Source organism: Protopterus annectens, chromosome 2.part1 (genome assembly GCF_019279795.1).
Source record: "Protopterus annectens isolate FY-2018-M chromosome 2.part1, PAN1.0, whole genome shotgun sequence".
Classification (NCBI taxonomy): Eukaryota; Metazoa; Chordata; order Ceratodontiformes; family Protopteridae; genus Protopterus; species Protopterus annectens.
Window position 1 is genome coordinate 79,318,480 of NC_056729.1, and position 19,206 is coordinate 79,337,685.

The window sequence follows — 19,206 nt, forward strand, 5'->3', positions numbered from 1 at the left end:
AGATACTGAGTTACAGGATGATAGAGGTTCTTGATAGCATGTTGTGTGCTGGTAATTACATACTTCTCAACTTTGTTCAAGAATTCTGTATAAAGCCACAAATAATGGGGCAAAGGTGCAACATCACACACATTTTTAATTATTACTCTAATTCAGTTTAAAAAGTTAATAAAACAGTGGGTTTTGAATCAGCATAAATTTTCTTTAGCAGTAAGAAGTATGACACTTTCATGTATGGCATTATTGACTGACTGACTGTAATCTTTAGTAATGTACCAGAAAAATAATTTTATGAGGGCCAGTAAAAATTTGAGGCAAAATCAGAGACAGATAAGAGGTATGCAGTCATAACATTCCATTAACTTTGACTGTATTCAAGGGTCAGCAAAAATATGAAGCAGTTGAGAGGAATGCTGCCATAGCATTCTGTTAAGTGTGGCTGTGTTCAGCATGACAGTCCAGTAGCTGTAATTCTGCATAAATAGTACATGTTGATGTTAAGTAGTAGTTAAAAATATTGATGTTCTTCATGTTTCACTGTTGCAGTCATCACTTTTGGGTTATCCCTGCCAGGGTAGCCCTCGGCCGGCCCGAATACCAGAGGCTTGGTATTTCTGCATCAGTTACTTTCACTTCAGGACTGACATCAGGTCGTCAGTAGTATAAAGTAAGGCAACCAACGCCATTACATCAGTCTTTCTTGTCATGGAGCCGGAAGCAGAAGCAGTTCGCATGAGTGCAGGACAGGCCCCTACCTGAGTTTCGTCTTCCGAACTGAAGCTGAAGTCTTCTAAAGCTAAGTACCCCATTGGGGATCCCTTTTTCTTGCTCTAACTGATGTCAGAAAAAGTTAACAATTGTCTCGCCTGTGGAAATCAAATACCACACCGAGACTTTCATTCTTACTGGGTCACTTGCTTAGGCCCAGACCACGATGTCCCCCGCTGTCACTTTTGTGCTTTGTTCAATGCCAGAACTAATTGTCTTTGGGCCCTTATTGTAGCTAGATATTTTCGCTTACAGTCCTTGAATTCCGATATGGCTTCGGTAAGCCATCCAACAGCAGATCTTCTGAAACAACATAAGGATAAAGACAGAGACAGACCGCGCAGGGCCAAACCTACTAACGACACTTCCGTTAAGCTAGTTGTCAGTTCTCTGGTCCTCAGTGAGGCGCCTTTGCAGCTCCTGATGCCTGCTACTGAGACCCTGCTGCAAAACTCTTCTTCAACTATGGATCCTGCGGTTGTCTCTCCCTTGGATGGGTCTGGAGCAGCTGAGCAGGCACCGGCTTCCAAGGAAGTACTTTGCACTACCGATTCTCGACACAAACCGGTGACGTCTTTCACGTCTACCATTCTTTCTAAAACTAATGAGTTTCTAAGGCCCAGGCTACGAACCATATCCAAGAAACTGACGACCCAATCTCAGGCACCTACTTCCTTGCCTTAGTCTCAAATGCTTAAAATGGTGGAAGACCTTATCATGCTTATCAGGGGAAGCCAGGGTTACCTCTTCTAAAAGAAAAAGAGATCTGTCCCCAGTAATTTTGTCTGAACAGGAGTCTGATGACTCTGATGCATCTGAATGTGAAGACATGCAACCCCTGTCTGCTTATGAGGATTCTGATGCAGAGGACTCCATTCCTTCAGCCTCTCCCCTGAGGACTTTTCCTTTGGGAAAACCCTTCATACCTTAAGGGAGACTCAGGGAATTCTTAGCTCTTCCACAGCACAGACCCCTGGCCATTCCCCCAGTCCTGGATATTGTGGACGATGTTGTCCTGGAATCCAGTTTGACTCCTGACACCCACTCTCCTGCTCCCAGAAAACCTGACCTGTATTACAGAGTCCCTGACTCACACAAATTTCTTTTCAAAAATCCTACTGCTGATCCTGAGGTAATTTCTCAAGGGCCTAAAGGAATTAAGGCAACCTCTGCTAAGAATCCCACCCCCTCAGATAGGGATTCCCGAGCACTAGACAGATGGGGTAAAAAAGTATACACCTCTGCTAGTCTTGTTATCAGAGCACTAAATTGCCAGTTCCATATGCTAAAATTTTAGCAACATACCATGGAACTCCTCAAACAAAAAGTGTCTTCTTTTCCTGCTTGTGCAGAGTCTAAAGAGTTACAAAAGGTAATGCATTCTGCAGGTCAAGTAACTGAGCACACCTTACACTGTGGTTTTGAAGGGCAGCATTTACCGGTTCTGTCCTTAGAAGGCATGCATGGCTTAAGGAACAGCCATTGCCAGACCATGTTAAATCTAAATTGTTGGAGGCACCCTTGCACAAAAACAACTTATTTGGCACTAAAGCAGAGGAGGTCTTAAAAAAGATGGAAGAAAAAGCTAAATCTATGTAGACAGTTAAGGATTTCTTACAGGTCCAACCGCTCAGGTTCAGCAGGCATTGCCCCTTCAAACACTGGTCCTTTCCTGCTCCCACCAGGTCAGTTCAGTCCAGACCCTGTGGAAGCAGCCCCCCCCCCCCAGACAGCAGCCACAGGGAACGCAGAGATCAAAAGAGTGGAATTCCTCCACTTCAAAAATAGGGAGTTCTAAGCCACCTCCTCATGGTAAAAACTCACAATGACTCTCCTCCCCCACCCCCTTCCTCTGCCCACCTTCACTTACCCCTAGGAGGAAAATTCTCCTTTCACACAAGCACCTGGGCTCCATTACCAACGACCACTGAGTCCTCAACATAGTGTCCCAGAGATACAAATTTTCTTTCCACACTCTTCCAATCCCCAAAGGGTTCCCAGATCTACCTCCAAACCAGTGGGCAGAGACACAAAAGCAAGTTCTTTCCCTGCTCCCTATGAGAGCAATAGAGCACGTTCCTGCAGAATAGAAAGGCCAAGGTTTCTACTCCAGACTTTTTCCTGGTACCCAGAAAAGAGGGCACCTGGCACCCCATCCTCAATCTATCCATTCTAAACACCTTCCTAGTGATACCAAAATTCAAAATGCTCACCCTCCAGCAACTGCTACCTATGCTATCCATGGATGCTTGGATAGCCACCCTAGACCTAAAAGAGGCCTACCTCCACATTCCTATCAGGGAATCTTGCAGAAAATATCTATGTTTCAGGGCAGGATCTCTACACTTTCAGTTCTCTGCACTGCCCTTTGGCTATTTTACTGTTCCCAGAGTTTTCCCAAAATGCCTGGCTCTGGCCATTGCCTTTTGCAGACAAAGGAATATCCAACTTTACCCATACTTAGACGAATACCTAATTCAGGAAGACAGGAAAAGCTGCTCAAGCACCTGGCCTTTGTACAGTCCCTACTGACCTCCCTAGGGTACACTATCAATGAAAAGAAATCCAAACTAGTACCCAGTCAAAGTATTATATTCCTGGGAGCAAGCCTGGACACAACATCCCAGATGGAATTCCTTACACCAGAAAAACAAACTTACCTGACAACTTACTTCTCTCAACTAGCTACCAGACCCCAGTTATTTGCATGGAAAATCCTTTAAGCTGTGAGGCTCATGGCATCTTGCATTCTACCCATTCCATATGCTAGACTGCATATGAGGAAACTTCAGTGGTTCCTAAAAAAACCTTTGGTGTCAACACTCTCAAGACCTAGAAACTCTTATACCCATGATACCTTGCCTCAGGAAAGATTTTCTTTGGTGAGCAGCAGCATGCTCCCACAGCAAGGGACTACCTTTCTCACCACCACCCCACCACCCAGACCCTCACCACAGATGCATCAGACTATGCTTGGGGTGCACACCTGAACGGCAGGTGCATACAAGGCCAATGGAGACCACAGCAAATCCATCTGCACTTCAACCAAAAAGAGATGTTAGCTGTCCAGCACGCATTGACAGCTTTGAGGCCCCTTCTCTCCCCAGGGGCTCTCCTGATCAAAACAGACAACACCACTGTGATGTGGTATATCAACAAGCAGTGAGGGACTCACTCCTACCCTCTATGCAGATTGGCCATGACCCTTTGGCACACAGCCTCTGCCATGCAACTCCACCTGTTAGCACAATTCCTGCCATGTTCTCTAAACTCTCTGGCAGACCACTTAAGCAGAAATCTCCTGGACCCACGAGTGGCAGCTAGGCAAAAGAGCCTTCACCCTAATAACTCAGAAATGGGGCACCCTGAAGGTTGACCTCTTTGCCTCCCACACCACCCATCAGCTCAGCAAGTTCTTCACCAGGGGAGCATCACTGCATGGTTTAGAAAGTGGATGCCTTGTCCTTCCCTTGTGTCAATCTATCGGTCTATGCCTTTCCTCCAGTACCTCTCATCCCCTGGGTACTGCTCAAAATAAGGGAAGAAAAACCAAGGACAATTCTTATTGCTCCAGACTTGCCTTGCCAGCACTGGTACCCATTGCTGCACAGCCTGTCCCCACTGCCTCCATGGCATCTCTCTCTCAGACCCCAACCCTCCTGACCCAGAGGGAAGGAGAATTCCTACATCCCCAACTGCAGACCCTCAATTTGGTAGCTTGGCTTATTCCCTAACCATTGATCACTCTGACAACCTGAAAGCCGTAGATGAAGGGAAGGTAGTCCACACAGTCTACCTGGACCGCACAAAGGCCTTTGACACAATACCCCACTCGGGCATCATAAATAAGCTCACCAGCTTAAATATCAACCCCTATGTCACAAGATGGGTTGTAAACTGGCTCAGGGGTAGAACCCACATGGTCAGAAAAGCAGGTGCCATGTCAGACTCTAAACCAGTTACAAGTGGTGTCCCACAAGGCTCAGTCCTGGGACCTCTCTTGTTTGGTATATATTTCTCCGAGGTACAGGCTAACACGGGTGGACTATGGCTGACCAAGTTCGCAGATGACTGCAAACTGGGTGCTATAATCGACTCTCTGACTGACACAAGCTTCCTCCAAAAGGGTCTCACAGAGACGGATAACTGGTGCCAGAGCCATGGCCTAAAGCTAAATGCCAAAAAGTGCATAGTCATCCCCTTTGGAAAAAACAAAGTGCCCACAAATTACCACATAGGTGGTAATCCATTAAGTACGGAAGAAGTAATTAGGGACTTGGGGACCCAAGTAGATAGCAATCTCTCCTTTGACAATCATGTTGCCAAATTGGTTAGAAAAACCTTCTATATAGCCCACCTTATCATAAAAGGGTTCACATCTAGATCAAGAGAGGTCATTGTGCCCCTCTACTCATCACTTATCAGGCCCATAATTGAGTACAATGCCCCATTTGGGATGTACCTTACCCAACACCTTCAGCAACTGGAAAGACCCCAAAAGTATCTCACCAAGAGGATCAAGGGGCTCAAACAGATGCCCTATGCAGTTCGGCTAAAGAAACTCCAGCTCTACTCAGTTGCATACCGCCTACTCAGAGGCGATCTGTGTCTGACGTATAAAGCCATGTCCAACTCAGAATTAATGGACATGCTTCACCTCAGGAAATCTAAATCCCTTAGAGCTACATGCTTCAGGGACCTGAACCTCAGCACAGAAATAAATAGGACATGCTGGAGGGACAGATTCATATCCCAGAGGCTCCCCTCACTCTGGAACAAAATCCCAATCCATGTCAGGCAGAGCCCCTCACTGACCCTCTTCAAGAGAAATCTTGACGAATGGATGGGAGATCATATGTTTACCCCTGGGATCTCTTCTGTGTCACTGCTTGACAGAGGTACAGTAAACAAACCTTAAAAGGGCTACCTTCTGTGACCTACTATACAGAGGCACAGTCAACTAATCTAAAAGGGTGGTGAAAGCTAAACATACTCTGGCTAGGCTTATAAATGCCCTAGGGCAGATAGCCTAGTATCAACCTATGAATCTCAGTCAACAGGTTCTAGATGTTATACGTGAGGCCAGACGCCCTAGCACTAGAAAATCTTATGCTGACAAATGGAAAAGGTTTTGCACCTGGATTCAGGCTAAGGGAGCCGATTTGTCACAGACCTCCCATCCTGGATTAATTAGCTGACCTGCTACACAGTGGTCTCTCTTTCTCCTCTATTAAAATTCATGCCTCTGCTATCTCTGCTCGTTTTCCCACTGAGCAGCCCCTTTTTTTCACATCCTCTGATCAAACAATTCCTAAGAGGGGCTAGCAACTTGCGACCACCCAGAAGAGCACCTACCCCAGTGTAGGACCTTAACTTTATGTTGGAAAATCTCACCCTGCCCCCCTTCGAACAAGCATCTTCAGCAGAGTTTAAAACTTCTCTCCTGAAAGACAGCTTTTCTTCTGGCCATCACTTCAGCCAGAAGGGTCTCTGAGCTACAAGCACTCATGGCTGTGGAGCCCTTCATCATCTTCCATGCTGACAGGGTATCCCTCAGGACTAACCCATCCTTCATGCCCAAAGTGGTGTCCAGTATGGCTCTCAACCAATCCATTCATTTACCCACCTTTTTCCGTAACCCACAGAACAAGGGGGAAAGGATCCTGCACTCTTTAGATGTGCACAGACAACTCAGATTCTATTTAGACAGGACTAAATCATTCAGGAAGGTCTGATCAATTGCTGGTTTGCTTTGCTTTAGGGGCAGAGGGTAAAGCCATATCCAAACAACAATTTCCAAATGGATAGCACACTGCATCCATTTCTGCTGCAAGCAACATGGAAAGCCTCCCCCTAAGGGGGTCAGAACTCACTCCAGAGCAGCCTCCACCTCTGCAGCTTTCTTCAGAGGAGTCCCCACCAGGGGCATCCTGGAGGTTGCCACCTGGACATCTGTTCACACTTTCATGAAACATTACCACCTGCCTATCTTCTTCAAATCCAAGGCAGGCTTTGCCACTGCAGTCTTGCAGGGCATCCTAGCCAGCCCCTAGTCTCCTTGACTGCCTCCACCATTTTCCTAAGCTTTGGGAATGAACCCAAAAGTGATGACTGCATCAGTGATACATGAAAAACATAGAACAGTTGTGTACACTTACCATAAATGTAGATTTTCGAGTGTATTCACTGTTGCAATTCTGGTTTCCATCCCTTCACCCCCCCCCTTTTTTTCTTCTCTCGTCTTATAAGGGACATTTTGGTATTTACTTTCTACTGGTGGGGTTCTTCCACCAGAACCTGGCTCCCACTTGGGGGCTTCTGACAGTTAGGGCAAGAAAAACTGATGTAATGGTATTGGCTGCCTTACTTTATACTACTGATGACCTGACGTCAGTCCTGAAGCGACAGCACCCAACACAGAAATACTAAGCCTCTGGTATTTGGGCCTGCCAAGGGCTACCTTGGCAGGGATAACCCAAAAATGATGACTGCAACAGTGAATACATTTGAACATCTACATTTATGGTAAGTATACACAACTGTATGTTCCTCTTGATATTGTGCTGAGAGTTTTGTCAGCTGTCTACCTGCTTGTGACTGTCAGAGTAGTGACAGAGTATTGCATTTAAACGAAGAAAATTACAAGGGCCATCATAACATTTCTTAATAGCTGTGTTGATGATAATGGAGAACACTGGACCATGCAGTGCATATTCAGAATACCAGGTGACCTGGTTAGTCAAAGACCAGTGTTCTCCCTTATCACCTGAAATTGTTGCTGTCACTAAATATGATACACGTAAAAAGCTTTTCATTATTGCTGAGCATGCCTCTTGGCTGTCTGTAACATTAATTAGAAAAATTCTTAACACTGAAAGCATAACATACCCTTCAAATGAGGAACAGTGAAGGACATGGACTTTTTGAGACTGAAAATGAGGAACATTCCTCATAATGAGGTATAATTGAGGGGTTTGAGCAAAGAAGTTGAGAGCTGTGGCCGAGATGATATGCAGCAGTTTCTAGATGTTACACAGCTGTTGTAATGTTCTGAGAGCTATGCAACACACTGGAGTGGTCCATTGTTCTCCATTATTGCTAATGTGTCAGTGCTTGTCTCCTAGTTGGACTACTGAAATAATGGCAAGGTTTATTTATAGCACAAAAGTGAGTAAGAAAATATTCAAAAAAAGCAATCATGCCTGCTGATGAGCTGCAATTTGTTTTTCTTGTTTTTATTATTTATGCTTCAAATTATGCTGTAAGTTTAAATAAAATACTAAAAAGTGCTTGTGTTTCTACACAGGTTATGAAGATTTTTGAGAAGCATGACCCTTTCAAGAACTCCTATGCAAGGTATGGATCAGTTCCTTCTGATGAGGCAAGCACTGTTCAGAATTATGTGGAACACATGCTGTTTATGCTGATAGAAGAGAGGAATGAAGACACTGCTATGGGCCCCATCCTTGAGTTTGTGGTCACAGAGAATGTCATGGAGAAACTGTTTCTGTGGAGTCTCAGGCGAGAATTCACTGATGAAATGAAAATTGAGCAGTTAAAGATGTATGAGATGTTGTTAACTCAGTCACATCAGCCGTTGCTGCAGCATAAACCCATCCTAAAACCCCTCATGATGCTGATGAGTTCTTGCTCTGGTGCTTCGTCTTACACTGTAGAGATGGAATTGGTGCTTCTTTTAAATCAGCTTTGCTCCATCTTGGCTAAAGACTCATCAATCCTAGAGCTGTTTTTCCACACAAGCGAGGACCAGGGTGCGGCTAACTTCCTTATTTTCTCACTCCTGATTCCATTCATCCACCGAGAGGGAACAGTTGGTCAGCAAGCCAGAGATGCTTTGCTATACATCATGTCTCTGTCTGCTGAGAATAAGGTTGTGGCAAAACATATAGCAGAAAACACATACTTTTGTCCAGTAAGTTTACATTTTTATGGTTTGATCTTTAGTGCTGCTTTTTCTTTCTCCTGTTCAGGCTTGTGCAGTTCTAGTCCATTCATGTTTTTTAAGTTATGCAACCATATAGAGCATAACTGGTACCTGGAAGCATACAGTGATTATTTCTACATCATTTTATCTTGTTGCCAGCTGTCTTTAGTTTCTTTATTGCGTAATTTGAACTTATAATTTCTCAGTATTTGAAAACCAAAAGCAGTTGTCTAGTTTCTTGCAGCTACAGAATGATGGCATGAGGCTCCTCACAGGCTCAGTGGGAGGGCACTTCTTCCTCTCCTGACAGTTGGACCTGAGTTTCAGTATTTTAGGCCTTGCATGGAGAACTGAGCAAGACTGTATCTTCTAGGAAGTATGTCTTTGTTGTCCATAGCCTCAAGGGCTACTCAGAGGGAAGGATCACCCCCAGGGAACTTGAGGCCTGGGAGAGGCACACATTGACTCCCACCCTAAGGAATGCAGAATGTGTGTTCCTGTGGCTTTTCACTTGCCTGAGCAGCCTAAGTTAAGGTCCATCAAGTCTGATCACAGAGAGCGGTCCATTGAATCATTGAATTAGTCACAGGGTGTACCTGCCCTAGGGTCTAGGTTTTGCTGCAAGAGACTGGATGCTCTTTTAATGCTTTGTGGAACCTGGAATTGCAGGTATGATATTTCTTTTATGGTAACTTCCATCATCACATCCATCCCCCATATTCCTAACACCAAGTGTGCACCTTTCACATGCTTATGTGAGCCTTAGCATCCTGAACCTTCTAAATCAAGCACAAAGTGGAATAACCCCTCCCTAGCTTGCTTCTTAGAGGGTTGGAAGGAGAGGTGCAAAGCCTTTTAGTTCTTGCATTCTCCTAGCTTTTTGGGGAGAATTTGCCTCCTGAAGGGAGACTGTGACTGCTCTTTTCCTGGACATTCCTAGAGTAAAGCACCATCGTGCTTCCTGGTTGTCACACACTTGGTGCCAGCCTTTGAGGATGTGAATGTGGAAGTCTGAAAGTGCCCATGCTCCATGTCTGTTGCCTCAGAAGGGATGATATGGTTTATTACCCTCTGGCAAACTGGAGTTGGCACCTCTTGCACACATCTGCAGTTAGATTTTTGGTTGGCCTCCAGGGACCTGTGTCTCCCAGAGGCCTTGCTTTTCTTCTGTATTGCCAATAGACAGTATTGCTGTTAAAGGGAACTGAACAGTCAAGAAGGTCTTTGCCTATACCATGTTGGGGTTTTAAGCTCACCAATATGTATTACACTGATTCAGGTTCCAGTTCCTCTTAGCTAAGTTGAGGCTGGCAGCAATTATTGCCCTCTTAGAATCTATAATCAGGGTGGGTCTGTTTGATATCCTTACTGCAGGTTCTTATGTTTGACTGGCAAAAAGCATAATGGTTTTTTAGTACCTTGTCTCTATTAACCCCATGTTGACATTTTCCACTGTTCATATATACATCAGGATTATTTTTGGAGAAATCAACAAATCACTTGTTCTGAGTGCAAATTGAACCTTATTCTATAAGACTGGAAATGCTGTACAAGCTGCCATGTTTTTTTTCTTATGGTACTGATATTTATGTTAGAGTATTGTTACACTTCTTGTACATCTTGTTTTAGGGTTAATTTAATTTCTGGTTATATTCCAGAAAGTTTAAGCTTCAAGTGGTTTGAAAACCGAGTTTATGACATATCTTTAGAGGTTTTAGTTTCCCTGTCTATTTCTGTTATTCTTTAGGAACATACACACAAAATTGTCAACTTAGGCATTGCTAGAGGCTTCCATGGTGGCTTCACATTGAGTAACAGCTTATTTCTAGCTCTCCCAGTGTGAAAACAAAAACTTAGCATAGAATGCCAGTGGACCCAAATTTCTTGGTAAATTTCAGTAATTGGCTGCCTGGATGCCAAGAAGAAATGTAGGAGACATGAAGGAAAATCAGCTACAAAAGTTGATGAAGAAACACTGACTGGGAAAAGTACTGCAGCTGTTCAACAAAAAGCAGTGCAAACTCTGGACATGACCTCCAGTAAACTAGAGGAAAGCATAAAGCAGCTGCTCACACACCTAATTAAAATAATAATAATACAAATTATTATTACTGGAATAGATTGCCCATACATGTCAAGCAGAGTGCCTCTTTGGCCCTCTTCAAAAGGAACCTTGACGATTGGATGGGAGAAAGGAAATTCACCCCGGGGATCACGTCAGTCGCCCTGTTAGACAGGGGTCCAGGGAAGTAAATAGTGTGGGAAGAAATAGCCAGGGAATTGTTATGGCTAGGCTCGTATAAGCCCTAGGGCTGATAGCCTAGTACCAACCTGTGAACCTATAAATGAAACACTGCTGGAGTATATTGACTCAAACAATAAAAGGCTGGAAAAAGTGGAAGAAGCTTAAAACAGATATTTACATGAGGTGATAAAACTGCAAAACTCAGAGGTCACAGTGAAGAAAAGGCTGGCTGAATATGAGACTGCACAAGAAGAGAGGTTTAAAAAAATAATAGAATTAGGGGACAGAGCACATAGAGAAACTGGATATTTTCTGCTGTAATAGAGAAGCTGGAAGGAAAGACTGTATTAATTTTATGAAAGCACAAATATGCAACTGGACTGTTATTCCATAACAGGAATTGTTAATTGAAAAGACACATTATGTGTATGCTCTGAACCTGGCTGTGAGAAAGCAGCTTAGATGTTTAATAGTAAAAATACAATCTTACCAGCAGAAGGAGTTGATTCTGACAGAACTGTGGCTGAAGGGCAAAGTACAAAAAGTTGGTGACAGCAAAGTGTCTGTGAAGAATGACTACTCATTATACCCCAGGCAGAAGAGTAGTAAACTTATTGTATTACTCGGGGAATGTCTAGAAGCAGGCATGAGATTCAAACTGCTGTACCCAGCTATCTTTAAAATATTTTTTCTTGGAGGGACAAAATCATTTTTTGATGAAATACATGCTAAGGAAGAAATACAAAAGTCTGCCCAACAAAATGTGAGCTGTGAAACAGAAGGCGGATTCTGCTTCTTGTTTTTTCTGGTGGTAACGACCACAGAGAGAGACTGTGCCAGTGAAATCTTTTTCAGTGTTTCAACAGAAAATGCTTGGGAAAAGGAAAAAAGCACAAGAGTTGACTAGAGTCAAGAGAATGATGGAAATGAACAGGAATAAAACCAGTAACTTAGAAATTGACAAATGTGGGATTACAAAGCAGTAATTATATTTGTGAACATGATGGAGGAAGAAAATTTGTAAATATTGGACTTTTTTGGACTTTGTTAAACGTGTGGCAGAATCTAAAGCATATGCCTTACTTCATGTCATTAATGTTCAGAAAAATACTCCGGAGAGGGGAAGAGGAGGAACCCAGCCACTGGGGAATGCACAAGCCAGTGTATTTCTTTGTGCCAGTCCCAAGCCCGGATAAATGGAGAGGGTTATATCAGATAGGTCATCTGGTGTAAAATTTTTGCCAGAGTAAATATGCAGACAACAATACAGATTTCCATACTGGATCGGTCGAGGCTTAGGTTAACTATCACCCCCAGTACTGTTAGCTAACAGGGTGCTGGTGGAAATTAGGCTACTGTTGGCCAAAGGAGAAGAAGAGGCGTACCTGGAGGCAGGAGGAGAGTAGGAAAGTCATGGGCGTGGAAGTGAGAGTAGGAATTATTAATGATGGCAGTATGATAAAGGAGGAGAGGCAGCTGATATGATGGAGAAAAGGAAGGTTGATATATTATGCATGCAAGAGACCAGATGGAAGGGGAGTAAGGCTAGGTGTATTGGAGTCAGGTTCAAACTATTGTGCCATGGTATAGATGGGAAGAGAAATGAGGTAGGGATTATCCTGAAGGAACAGTATATTAGGAGTGTTTTGGAGGTAAAAAGAGTGTCAGATAGAGTGATGTTTATGAAGGTGGAAATTGATGGTGTGATGTATGTTGTTAGTGCATATGCTCCGCAACTTGAGTGTCTGATGCATGAGAAAGGAAAATTTTGGAGTGAGTTAGATGAAGTGGTGTAGAGTTTACCCAAGGATGAGAGAGTGGTGATTGGAGTGGATTTTAATGGGTATGTTGAAGGAAACAGAGGGGATGAAGAGGTGATGGATAAGTATGGTGTTAAGGAGAGAAATGCAGAAGGTCAGATGGTAGTGGATTTGATGAAAAGGATGGACATGGCTGTAGTGAATGTGTATTTTAAGAAGAGGGAGGAGTATAGGGTGACATACAAGAGTGGAGGAAGATGCACACAGGTGGATTATATCGGAGGGCCAGTCTGAAGGAGATTGGAGACTGCAAAGTGGTGACAGGGGAAAGTGTAGTTAGCAACATAGGATCGTAGTCTGTAGGATGAAGTCGTTGATCAAGAAGAAGAGGAGAGAAGATGTGCAGCAGGGTAGAGTGATAAAGGGTAATGAGGGGAAAGTACTCACCTCGAGGAGAGAGTATTGAGCAGATGGAAAGTGTACTTTGAGGAGGTGATGAATGAAGTAAAAGAGAGAGAAAAGGTTGGATGATGTTGGGATAGTGAATCAGGAAATGCAGTGGATTAGCAAGGAGGAAGTAAGGACAGCTATGAAAAGGATGAAGAATGGAAAGGCTGTTGGTCCAGATAATGTACCTGTGGAAGCTTGGAAGTGTTTAGGAGAGAGGGCAGTGGGGTTTCTAACCAGATTGTTTAACGGAATATTGGAAAGTGAGAGGATGCCTGAGGAATGGAGAAGTGTATTAGTATAGATTTTTAAGAATAAGGGTGATGTGCAGAGCTGTAGTAACTATAGAGAGATACAATTGATCAGACACAGCATGAAGTTATGGGAAAGAGTAGTGGAAGCTAGGTTAAGAAGGGAGGTGATGATTAGTGAGCATGAGTATGGTTTCATGTCAGGAAAGAGCACTACAGATGTGATGTTTGCTCTGAGCATGTTGATGGAGAAGTATAGAGAAGGTCAGAAGGAGTCGCATTGTGCTTTTTGGAATTGGGAAAAAGATATGGTAGAGTTCCTTGAGAGGAGGAGAGGAATTGTGGTATTGTATGAGGCCATTGGGAGTGGCAGAGAGGTACTTAAAAGTGGTACAGGATATGCACAAGGGCAGTATGACAGTGGTAAGGTCTGAGCTGGGAGTGATAGATGCATTCAAGATGGAGGTGGGATTACATCAAAGATTGGCTCTGAGCCCTTTGTTATTTGCAGGTGTGATGGACAGGTTGACAGAAGAGATCAGCCAAGAGTCCCTGTGGAATATGATGTTCACAGATGACACTGTGATTTGTATTGAGAATAGGGAACAGGTAGAGGAGACCCTGGAGATGTGGAGATGTGCTCTAGAGAGGAGAGGAATGAAGGTCAGCAGAACTAAGAATATATGTGCGTGAATGAGAGGGAGGACAAAGGAATGATGCAGGAAGTAGAGTTGGCAAAGGTTGATGAGTTTAAATACTTGGGATCAACAGTTCAGAGTAATGGTGAGTGTGGAAGAGAGGTGAGGAGTAGAGCGCAGGCAGGGTGGAGTGAGTGGCGAAGAGTGTCAGGAGTGGTTTGTGACAGATGGGTACCAGTAAGAGTGAAAGGGGAAGGTCTACACAATGGTAGTGAGACCAGCTATGTTCTATGGGTTGCAGACTGTGGCAGTGATGACAAGACAAGAGTCAGAGCTGGAGGTGGCAGAGTTAAAGATGTAAAGATGTTACGATTTGCATTGGGTGTGATGAGGATGGACAGGATTCGAAATGAGTATATTAGAGGGTCAGCTCAGGTTGGACAGTTTGGAGACAAAGCCAGAAAGATGATATTGCATTAGTTTGGATATGTGCTGAGGAGGGATGCTGGGTATATTGAGAGAAGGATGTTAAGGATGGAGCTGCCATGCAAGAGGAAAAGAGGAAGGTCTAAGATAAGGTTTATGGATGTGGTGAGAGAGGACATGCAGGTGGTTGGTGTGACAGAGCAAGATGCAGAGGACAGGAAGAAATTGAAATGGGTGATCCACTGTGGTGACCCTAATGGGAGCAGCTGAAAGAAAAAGGAGAGGGGAAGAAGAGGGAGAACGTTAACTTTAAGTAAAACAAAACTTATTCTTGATGATACTATTTTAATACTGCATGATTTTCTTTCCATGCTGTAAAGTAATGTTTTCTCAGTTAGTTGCAAATGCTAAGGGGGTACTAATGTAAATAGGTGCTCCTGTTTTTTCTCCTTCCTTCTCTCTTTCTCCGTGTTCAGTTTTAAGAAATATAAGCACTGCAATGTAAAAAAAATCTGGTTAAAAGAGCATGACAAAATAAAAATGTATGTGCTTTTTCTCATTCTTGCATAGAAGAGCCACTGAGTTAAGGCCCTTAGCTTAATCTAGTAACAGGTTTTAAGAGAAAGCAAGCAAATGAAAAAGAATATTGAATATTATAAGACTTTTTTCTAGTAAACAAATGTAGGCATATTTTTGCGTCTGGTTCTCATGTAACTAGAAGACTATCTGATAAAGACAAATTGTTTTAAGAAAATGTTTTTTGAAAGCATTCAAGTGTTTTCCCAGCTGAGAAAACTATAAAGATAAGACAAAGTCAAACAGCCCTTGGTAGAAACACAAGCTGTACCATGCATCTTAGCATGGATAATCTTTCTTTTGGGCTCTCAAGTCTGTATGTGGCTGTTATTGGAATATTTGTTACTACTAGGAGGCTAAAACTTCATTATTTGAAGATGTACATAGTTTGGTCTGTCATTAAGTTAAAAGGTTTTAGGGGGTATTGGAAGGTTTTTTTTTTTTTTTTTTTTTTTTTTGTCTGAGGGCTTTCGATAAAACAAAAAGTTTTGTAAGGTGTGACACAGGCACAAATGAAGATGACAAGAAACAAATGTATAAAAGCTTACTCTACCAAAGAGTATATGCATGTAACACAGAAGATGAAACTAGACATTTAACAAAAAAGCTGTTATACATAAAAGGTGAGAAAAATAACTTTTCAAGACAACAATGCTTTCTGTAATGTCTTTAAACATCGATGGTCTGACACATAAATACAAAAAAGAAAGAGTAGTGAACTATATTAAAAAAATGTAGAGTACAAATACCAATGCTACAGGAGATGCAGTTGTAAAGAACTGAACATATTAATTTGATAAAGAAATGTTTTCAAGATGGTTATTTAGTTGAATACACGGGCAAAGGAAAAGAGGGGTACTTATATTAATTGCAAGAGGAGCTCCAATTGTGATGGATGAAATCTGCCATTATTATCTTTTTTAGTACTAAGCGGCTACTGGCAAGGGAGGAGGATTACACTGGCATGTGTTTATATTTCACCAAAAACTGCTATAATAGAGCTTAAGAAAATTCTGGGAGAAATAATCAGCTTTCAACAAGGAATATTACTTATAGTTGGGGACTGGAATTAAATCTGCAACACTGAAGATGTGTCTGGGGGGACCCGAATGGAAAATGTAACAAAGGAGGGTAGATTTTTGAAGAAATGAATGAAAATATTTGACATGGAAGATGTGAATTCAGTGCTGAGTGTTTGGAGTGAATTTACATATTATTCCACAAGATACAAAAACTGGACTATGCCAGACAGAATTTACATTTCACAGGAAAGTGTGCATTTATTGAAGGTCTTGATGTGCACCCAATAACTGTTTCAGATCATGTGACAATAATAACTAAAATAAAAAACAAGGTAATGAAATAAAAATGAGACCTTGGTGCTTTCCCACCTATCTGTTGAATAGAGAGGAATTTAAGGAATGGGTAGTGGAAATTATTCAGGACCTATTAGAGAAGATAGAAATTTCTTTTGAAAATATAGCCAGGGAGTGGGATAAAATTAAAGTGGATTTTAAAAATAGGGTGGAAATAAAAGAAAGGGAGATATGGTTAAGAAGCAACAAGCATTATTTAGAGGGACTGACAAATGTTCAATTTTTGCAGAATGGGGGGGGGGTCCCACAGAACAAGATGGAGGAGGAATTGCAGAATCCTAAACAGAAAATAAGAGATTAACTTGATAATATGCATGAGTTTAGAAAGATTTCTGTTAAGCAACTGTTTTTGATAATCACTGTAGAGCACAAAAACTTTTAGCGCAACTCCTCAGGCAACAGCAAGTAGAAAGGGCTATCAACAAGCTTAGGGAGCCCATAACAGGGAAGATAAGAGATATTCTGTAGAAGTATTAGAAATATTTTGGAAATTCTGTGAAAGTCTGTATAAAACAGAGAAATACGGAAATCAATTAAAGTTACAAATAGAAATGTTTATGAAAGGTGGCAGGCCTCAAATGAGCTATGTAATGTTTGACTGAAAAATATTGGGTAAATTGTAAGTGCTATATAATGTTAACAATTGGGAGTGTGTCAGAATGGTTTGTGACATAAAATGCATCAGTATGGTTTGTTTTCATTTATATAAATGTATGATTGTCTGTGTAGTAAGTGATGGTTTAATAAAGATGTTTCTTGTTTAAAAAAATATATGTAAAGGCAGGAATTTATATAATGTTGTTTAGGTTATATGATGTACAGCAATATATGTGAAGTAAAATGTTTATGTTATAGTGTGATTACTATTATATGAATGTAAATTTGCCTATGTCACAAGTGATAATTCAATTAAGGCGTTTGGAAAAAAAAATGTTAGAGATGGATGAGGCTGAAGTGTAATGGTAATGAATTACTCTGCATTCTGTGAAATTAAGGTGGCAATAGAATCATAGCCGGCCTTAGGCATAGGCCAACTAGGTGGCCGCCTAGGGCGCCAGTCTAGTAGGGGCACTTTTCCAGTATTTATTTGGTGTAGGTACACCAGGATGGGGGCACCTGGTAGTGTGGTGGGGGCGCCGAGGAGCCCTTTTGCCTAGGGCACCAGTTGACCTAAGGCCGATCCTGAATAGAATGAATGTCATATTACTGAACATGGTGATGTTCTAATTAATTATCACTGCTTATTGCTTAACTAATTTATTTAATTAATTACTGCTTAGCTGAACTACTTAATTTGTGGTATTTCCTTGCCTGTCTCTTATTTCTACTTATTTTCTTCACCTACCCCCTTTTCTGGCTTCATATTAACATCTCTCTCTCTCTCCTTACAGTCCCTTAAACACATTCAAAGGTTCAAAAAAAAAACTGAAGCAACTGCCTGCATACAAGAACACAGAGAGCAGAACCCCATACAAACCAAGTAAAAGCCACTGCAAGTTCTACTTTTATCAACAGACTGTGAACAGTGTAGGTTTATTATAATCTTCTCTCTGTGATACTCGTACTGGTCATACCTGTCAACCTGGAAACATCAAAAATCTGGACAAGGCCCATAAAAAATAGGTACAAATCTATATGCTGATTAACATGAAATTTACATACATAATTATGTAGCCCTGCCCACTCCCGTGGAATTGTGGGATACCCATTTCAAATGCAAACTGAAGAATACACAACCAAAATATGGCACCAGAGTCAGAATAGAAATTGCAGCCATTCCAATGTCCCATTACCTTGCTCTTTCGCCCCATTTACCATAAACACTAATGTGTACATACTGCTTTACTTCTACAATGATTATTTGGATTTTATTTTTACATTTTACAGCACAATGCACAAACACTAATAGACATCTGCTAAACAAAGCAATATGTCTCACAATGAAAATAGACTTGGCATTAAAACTTCTCTGGCCTTGAAACTCCCATTCATTGAAACAGCATTGAAGCCCACACCACATCCAAAGAAAATGCATCTGGCCAGTGGTGGATAAAGTAAAGATTACCTTTGGGCTATTTTCAAATCATTGGCCCCTTGCACACAAAACAAGAAACATGCATATGTTCTTTGATACACCTTCCTGACTTTATTACGTCATATTCCTTGTGTAATACAGCACACTGGTTAGACAGAGCGCATTTTAAATTTATTCTTTGAACATTTTTCCAGTAGGCAATGAAACAATATGCATGAACCAATAATGACAAAACTGCCCAATTCAGAACATTTCCATCATAAAAGTCTACTTCCACACCCGCACAATATATATATATATATATATATATATATATATATATATATATATATATATATATAAAATAGAATTATAGTGTAAGCCATAGGCATCTTGCACAGCTTCTCACACTTATTTTCAAATTCATGTTTTTTTTTTGGGGGGGGGGGACACCAAAAACCAGGGACACATTTTAAACATTGCTTGTATAATTTTGGAAAGTTGCTAGAATAAAATGTGTTACCAACATGCGTTTCACTGGCAAGTCTTGAACCAAGGACACTGTGCACTACAGTCAGAGCAACATAGCACTATGCCAAATCAGCAGTTTCCTGAAAGATAGGAAGACTGAAACTTAAATAGCTATCATTTAGTAAATTCAGTTCTCACTTCTCACCGTAGCTCTCAACCTCTTACCTGGACAAAGCCAATAATGGTAGAATACAGAATTCACTTCTCACCATAGCTCTCAACTCTTAGC

General features: G+C 41.8%; 1 protein-coding gene across 1 annotated transcript in view; it reads left to right on the top strand.

Annotated features, from left to right (window-relative positions):
- The window catches only part of FHIP1A (FHF complex subunit HOOK interacting protein 1A), a 990,350-nt gene that overhangs the window by 383,731 nt on the left and 587,413 nt on the right, over positions 1-19,206 (top strand). Inside the window, exon 4 of the mRNA XM_044062036.1 lies at positions 8,075-8,701. Within this exon, the coding sequence (XP_043917971.1) occupies positions 8,075-8,701 (627 nt within the window). The remainder of the gene's footprint in view (positions 1-8,074; positions 8,702-19,206) is intronic.